Consider the following 8021-nt stretch of genomic DNA (forward strand, 5'->3'; position numbering starts at 1 on the left):
TTACTAACAGTATTTTTATTTATTTTTATTTAGAAATTTTGTCCACATATTTATATTATCTACGAAACTGTCAATAACAGTATAAGGATCTTCAATTCCTAAGAGTTCAAGTTTTTTAACGTATTTTTCCTTTTCCGCGGGCGCGATTCTTTACATACGGTGAACACGTCCAGCGCTGGTGAACACGTCCAGCGCTGGCGAACAGCTGATTGTGTTTACGTCTGGTGTACACCACTGTGGCGGCGGGCGTAGGTATCACGAACGGACGTGACGTCATATGAAAGGACTCTATATCTATAGATCTATATATATAAATAAAGCATAGTCTATAAAAAGGAAATCACAGATGCAGATCTAGAAATCTAGATTTAGATCTCTAGAACCAGATGTTAAAAACAACAATTTAAAAGAACGAAATAAATTCAATATGCCAAACATTTCTGCAAGAAATCCTTGGGTTATCGTTGAGTGTAGTACTACTTCAAGCATTCGAAATTGTTTAGGCCGGCTTCTTAGTATCTCAGAACAACACCCTGCGTCGTTATCCTCTGTGGTGAGTATATTTCACCATTCAATATTCAATGATGTTCATGTCATGAGTATTCATTTCATTGATTGCTAGATCTATTCTTATTCTATAGTCTATAGATCTAGATCAGTTTGTTTTGTCGAGCTTGGCCTTTTTTGACCATGCTCAGAAATGATAAACAATTCAATAGCCTATAGATTTCTAGATCTAAGTCAGTGACAAGGACCACCTTTCTGAAAATGCTAATAAAAAAGTTATAGGGCCTATGGCAGGAAACAGATTCAACCCCCAATCATCTACTTTTAGGGTCGATTTTCGCCAATTTTCAAAGTAACAAATATTGACATACCCTATAGATCTATATCAATTTTGTTGCTTAACAATCGAGGAATTAAAAATATAAAAATTATATATAGCACTAGACCTACATCACGTTCAAAATGTAGATTAACCACACTCACTCAACTGAGATTTTTTTTTTACATCTAAATGTAGTGAGGTCTATTCTAAATAAAAATCCATGCAATTCACAAAATTAACAATATAGGCTAATTACACAGAAATGTCACTTAGGCATACATTTATTTGTAATTATGTCAAACTTTACAAAATATATCAGTTTATAGCTTATTTCTATAATTATTCTTGAAAAAAAAAAACTGCCCTCCCCTTTAAAATTCTGGCTTTTAGAAACACTCTGGGGAAGAAAAAAAATAACAGAGTTAAATATAGAAGGTCTAGGCCTATATAAAAAACATTATTAATAAAATATGTCTATATGCCAATTTTTATTATAGTTGCAGCATTTACATAGCTAATTATAATTGTTTAGTACTTTAAACATTAATTTAAAGTTAAGACTGTCTGTGGCGTCATTCAAGTGTAGTGTCAGTGTAGGTGAACAGGGTGTTAGGGCCTGATACGATTTCATTAGAATTGGTAATGAACAGAATGTATAATTAGAACTGGCCTATAAAAACAATGTTGATGATAGATGCAGTCGTTTTAATGACAAACATAATTAAAACCTAAGAATCTGGAAGCGGTGACCTCATTTTACTGACACGGTTGTCAAATAGTAAGTAAATAGATTTACGTAATTTTAAAACTACGCTAGATCTAGAAGCAAAATCACTTTTAAAAACTGAAGTTAGTGATTAGATCTAGAGTAAAGTGGCATCTGCGGACAGTTGCCTCTGTGTGGACACCTTGCTGTTTTTCGCTTAAACAATAATTGTATGAATGTTTTATACGAAACTAACGCAAACAACACAAAGCATGTCCTTTTTTAAACACATCTGAGTCGATTTCTTCTATTTCACTCAATAGGGAGATTAATTGGAATTTTTCAAAGTTGCGATGTATGATGTTTTACGTAGGGAACCTCACCCGGATTAAGAGCCCTAGTCCCCGGATTAGAGGAATAAATCGAACCAATCATAGCTTAGTTAACTGGGTTAACTATAAATAGCTTATATATATATATATATATATATATATATATATATATATATATATATATATATAAAGCTATAAATATCATAGTTAAGGTTGTTTAAGCCATCTTAGAGGAAAAATTGGGGTGTCCGCATAAGGGATATACCTTTTTTGAGGGTTAACCTTTTGCGGACACTAATGAAAAATCAGAGTATATTTCTTACACTTTAAGTAAAAAGGAGCTTTGAACTCTCGATACTCCAGATTTATATTTAAATTTAAGTCTAAATCTAGATCTATAAGTTTTTAGTAATGTTTTTAGGTTTTAAAAATAAATATTTTTGATCATCAAATGTGTCTACTTAGCAAAAAGTGAAATAAAATCTCAACTGGGTCCTGAGTTTCTTTCAGGCATCACTTTAATTTAATTAAAACTTATTTCATATTTCTTCATATTTTTTGTTTTCTAATATATTAATATATAAAACAATCAACAACACTATTTATTTATGTAACATGTTTATTTTAATCATTTAAATAGATACAAAATGAACAAAATATGCCTTGTCCGCAAGTGTGCACAGAAAATAAAATGTAAAAAAAAGTGCACTTAGTGTCAGCACAGAGTCTCACCACTGAAAATGTTAATACATTCAATGCTATGCGTATGAATACAAAATGAATCAGCCGTGATTAAACTAGAAAGAATGCGGAGTAAGACTGTACTTTCGGTTTGTTTCTATGTGAAACGGTTACTGAATGACGCTCAATGGAAATCGGCACTTCCGATTTTTTTTGCTACGTCTGTCCGCAGACGCCACTTTACTCTATAATGAAATTGAAATCAACAACTGATATGTAAGTATCTTTTGATTTTAAAAAAAAATACGCTTAGTTCTAAGAAAAAAAAAATTCTATGGTATACTCGATCCCTATCCCAAAATGTGCCAGCCACATCGCATGCGTAGTTAGAGCTACTCAGCTGCTTATCAAATCCATGAATTTTAAACTTATATAATAAAAGTAGGTCACCCTAAAAAAGAGTAAAATGGCTCCCGTTTTCACGACAGCCGTCACTCAATTCATAATTTACAGAGTTATAAAGTTCTACTTTCTTTTGGCTATAGATTTAAAGAAATATTAATTTGTTATTTCTCATGCGTTCCAACAATTGTACCTAATTTTAATAAATATTAGATTAGTAAGGACTCGATTCTTTTTAGAATTAGCCCTCGACACTATACAGACTATTGCGAAGAAACAGACTATTGCGAATGTCGTGCGTAGGCTGGTTCAGTGAGCGAAGGTTAGAACCCAATTTCAGACGGAAAATTTTTACTTTGAAATAATTACATTATCAATTAATCTCGATTTAAAACAAATGGCTTAAAGTCAAAAGTAAACTAAAATTTAAAAACGTTGTTATTCACAGTGTACTCAAGATTATCGTGTTTTAAAGATAAGTCTAGTTTTACTACGTGTGCGTGCATGGTGAGAATATCGATTTTCCCCGACAGAAAATCATTAAAAAAAATTTAAAAGTATCTACGGCAAAATAATGCTTTTTACAGAATTAAATAGATTTAACTAAACTGTTATTTAAATACATGCCTCGGAGGAAAAAAAATACAATTTTATATCCGTAAAAAATTAACTGAAATCCCCGCTTTCAACGACGCCGATGTGTCGTAATTCTGGCCATTCATTTTTTTCTAATTAAAGTAAAAAACGCATTCAAATATACTTTTTTTTACTTTCATTACTTACAGCAATCATTTCTAATGAAAAATCCATAAAAATAATAGTTATTTTTACAAAATATTATTTCTTACCTTATTAGTGCAGTACACGTACTTTTCCAAGTAGATCCATTCCGTCTAGATTTGCATACTTCGCCGCGGCACAAAATGTCATAAAAAACGTATTCCACAAAAATGTTGCTAACGAAGCTTGTAAAAACATAGCTCTATTTATTAGTATAAACAAAATCCCCGAACGATGTCTGGTTAGAAAGTTTATGAACGGCGAAGATCGAATATGCATTTTGCGATATCTGTTTCCTGCCATATGTGATTTCAGAATCACATAGTGACACATAGATCTAGTACATACATAGGCTACTAATTTTCGAATTGCTTCATTTTTTAAACATTTAAAGTGTTTAGTCTATTAGTATTAGGCCTATGCATTTTTTTTTTTTTTAGTATCACACTAAAGGCTATTCAATTCTGCACATTTTACAGGTATTTGTACAGAAATATCTACGTTGAATAGTCAAAAAAGGCCCTCAAGTTGAAGGGTGGGGGGCAAAATCCATTACTTGACTGCCGTTGAAAAATCAATTCGATGATAGTTTTTAATCAGTAAATTGCATATGGCAGGAAACAGATTGGTACAGCAAAATGCATATTCGGTCTTCGCCGTTCATAAACTTTCTAACCAGACATCGTTCGGGGATTTTGTTTATACTGATAAATAGAGCAAGGTTTTTACAAGCTTCGTTAGCAACATTTTTGTGGAATTCGTTTTTTATGACATTTTGTGCCGCGGCGAAGGATGCGAAGTATGCAAATCTAGACGGAATGGATCTACTTAGAAAGTACGTGTACTGCACTAATGAGGTAAGAAATAATATTTTGTAAAAATAACTATTATTTTTTTATGGATTTTTCATTAGAAATGATTGCTGTAAATTATGAAAGTAAAAAAAGTATATTTGAATGCGTTTTTTACTTTAATTTGAACAAAATGACTGCCGAAAATTACGACACATCGGCGTCGCTGAAAGCGGGAATTTCAGTTAATTTTTTACGGATATAAAATTGTATTTTTTTACTCCGAAGCATGTATTTAAATAACAGTTAAGTTAAATCTATTTAATTCTGTAAAATATAATTATTATTTTGCCGTAGATACTTTTTTTTATATTTTTAATGATTTTCTGTCGCGGAAAATCGGTATTCGCACCATGCACGCACACGTAGTAAAACTAGACTTATCTTTAAAACACGAGAATCATGAGTACACTGCGAATAACAAAGTTTTTAAATTTTAGTTTACTTTTGACTTTAAGCCATTTGTTTTAAATCGAAATTAATTGATAATGTAATTATTTCAAAGTAAAAATTTTCCGTCGCAAATTGGCTTCTAACCTTCGCCACTGAACCAGCCTACGCACGACATTCGCGCGAGTCTGTTTCTTCGCAATAGTCTGTATGTATAGTGTCGAGGGCTAATTCTAAAAAGAATCGAGTCCTTACTAATCTAATGTTTATTAAAATTAGGTACAATTGTTGGAACGCATGAGAAATAACAAATTAATATTTCTTTAAATCTATAGCCAAAAGAAAGTAGAACTTTATAACTCTGTAAATTATGAATCGAGTGACGGCTGTCGTGAAAACGGGAGCCATTTTACTCTTTTTTTTAGGGTGACCTACTTTTATTATATAATTTTAAAATTCATCGATTTGATAAGCAGCTGAGTAGCTGACTACGCATGCGATATGGCTGGCACGTTTTGGGATAGGGATCGAGTACACCATAGAATTTTTTTTCTTAGAACTAAGCGTATTTTTTTTTAAAATCAAAAGATACTTACATATCAGTTGTTGATTTCAATTTCATTATAGATCTAATCACTAACTTCAGTTTTTAAAAGTGATTTTGCTTCTAGAACTAGCGTATTTTCAAAATTACGTAGATTCTAAATCTAGATCTATTCACTTACTATTTGACAACCGTGTCAGTAAAATGAGGTCACCGCTTCCAGATTCTTAGGTTTTAATTATGTTTGTCATTTTGATCTATTATAAGTAGCATTAAAACAACTGCATCTATTATCAACATTGTTTTTATATGCCAGTTCTAATTATACATTCTGTTCATTACCAATTCTAATGAAATCGTATCAGGCCCTAACACCCTGTTCACCTACACTGACACTACACTTGAATGACGCCACAGACAGTCGTAACTTTAAATTAATGTTTAAAGTACTAAACAATTATAATTAGCCATGTAAATGCTGCAACTATATTAAAAATTGGCATATAGACATATTTTATTAATTATGTTTTTTATATAGACCTTCTATATTTAACTCTGTTATTTTTTTCTTCCCCAGAGTGTTTCTAAAAGCCAGAATTTTAAAGGGGAGGGCGGTCGTTTTTTTTCTCAAGAATAATTATAGAAATAAGCTATAAACTGGTATATTTTGTAAAGTTTGACATAATTACAAATAAATGTATGCCTAAGTGACATTTCTGTGTAATTATATCGTTAATTTTGTGAATTTCGTGGATTTTTGGACCTCACTACATTTAGATGTAAAAAAAAAATCTCAGTTGAGTGAGTGTGGTTAATCTACATTTTGAACGTGATGTAAATGTCTAGTGCTATTAATTTTTATATTTTTGAATTCCTCGATTGTTAAGCAACAAAATTGATATATAATATGTCAATATTTGTTACTTTGAAAATTGGCGAAAATCGACCCTAAAAGTAGATGCTTGAGGGTTGAATCTGTTTCCTGCCATATATTCTGTAAAATCAACAACTATAAAAATTACGCAGAATTAGAGGGCTAAAAATTTACTTTCTAATGGTACTAAGCTTATTACTAAATGAGCCTTTTTTTATTATAGAATCTGTGAAGTGAAAAGCTACCTCATTTGGGCTACGCGGGCGAAAACAGCGTATTTTACTGCAGTTTGACATACCTACTTTGACATATATTCCTTTGTGGCCCCTGGGGAGCAAAGGGCTGCAACTACACATTTTTCCAGCGGACTCGGTTTTGGGCTGCTCCCTTAATCTGTGCCCATGTGAGCCCAGCAGTTTTTGCCTCTTCCTCAACCATTTTTTACCATGTTTTCTTTGGCCGGCCCACTTTCCTTTTTCCCTGGGGATTCCAGTCCATTGGCTGTTGCTTTAAAATATGCCACAGGTCTTTGTTTGATATTTTGTCTGGCCATCTTATTTTAAGTATATGTTGTAAACATTTGTTTATGAACGACTGTAGCCTATCAGTATTTGTCTTTGTCAGCACTGCCTTGACATTTGTGTTGAAAATCCCAATTTTGCTCTCGAGTGAAAGGGCCATGCACCTCCACATTGGGCGCAGTGAGTTGAAAGCACATCTAGCCTTGTTGATACGGCATTTTATGTCCTCGTCCGCTCCCCTGTCCTTATTGATCACGCTTCCCATATGTGACTGTGTTTGTTTCTCGTGAATCTTCTCCATTTAGCTGTATGGGCAGGTCCTGGCTGTTATTGATTCTGATGACCTCTGTTTTGTTTTTATTGATTTTTTAGTTCAACTTTGGAGGCTTCTTCAGATAGCTGATTTAGTTTGGCTTGTGTATGTTGATGCAGATGTCATCGGCAAAATCAAGATCTTCCAGCCTTTTGATGAAACTCCACTGGATTCCTGCGTCTTTTTTTTTGTTTTCAGCATGATCCAGTCAATTACCATCAAGAATATCATTGGCGATAGCATACATCCCTGTCTTACTCCCGTCGTCACCGTGAATGGTTTTGTTAGTTTTCCCTTGTGTGTTACCTGACTGGTGGAGTCTTCATATAGTTTCTGTGTGTTAGATATACATTTTTTGGTTATTCCATAGTGGCTCATTAGCTTCCAGATAACATCTCTATTCACACTGTCAAACGCCTTTTAGAAGTCGACAAAAGTCATGTATAGGGGGGGATTGCCTCTCGAGGGACTGTTCAATAATGATGTGCAGCATGGCAATGTGGTCAGTACATGACCTGTCTTGAGGAAAACCAGCTTGTTCTTGTCTCTAAATCTCTTTAGGTCTCTCTAGGATGATTCTTATTAGCACCTTACTTGGGACTGAAAGAAGCATTATCCCTCTCCAGTTGTTGCATTGTGTCAGGTCTCCCTTTTTTGGCAGTTTTATCAGGTAGCCCAGTTTCCATTCAGATGGGATTATCTCTTAAGTAGAGGATGTAGTATGTCTACTGATTTGGTTGATTCTGCTTTGAGTGCCTCTGGTAGTATGCCGTCCGGCCAGCTGCTTTGCCATTTTTC

General features: G+C 33.3%; 1 protein-coding gene and 1 long non-coding RNA gene across 2 annotated transcripts in view; both read left to right on the forward strand.

Moving 5' to 3' along the window:
- Positions 1 to 296: 296 nt before the first annotated feature.
- The window catches only part of LOC131932181 (uncharacterized), a 26708-nt gene continuing 18983 nt past the window's right edge, over positions 297 to 8021 (forward strand). The window contains exon 1 of the mRNA XM_059289044.1: positions 297 to 553. Within this exon, the coding sequence (XP_059145027.1) occupies positions 428 to 553 (126 nt within the window). The 5' untranslated portion in view covers positions 297 to 427. The remainder of the gene's footprint in view (positions 554 to 8021) is intronic.
- LOC131932183 (uncharacterized) lies at positions 4595 to 6227 on the forward strand. The gene is made up of 2 exons (XR_009384500.1): positions 4595 to 5746; positions 6093 to 6227. It is a non-coding gene; the product is annotated as an uncharacterized LOC131932183 (long non-coding RNA).

The sequence above is a fragment of the Physella acuta genome, unplaced genomic scaffold (assembly GCF_028476545.2).
Source record: "Physella acuta isolate Inbredline_101_S28 unplaced genomic scaffold, ASM2847654v3 ptg002106l, whole genome shotgun sequence".
Taxonomy (NCBI): Eukaryota; Metazoa; Mollusca; class Gastropoda; family Physidae; genus Physella; species Physella acuta.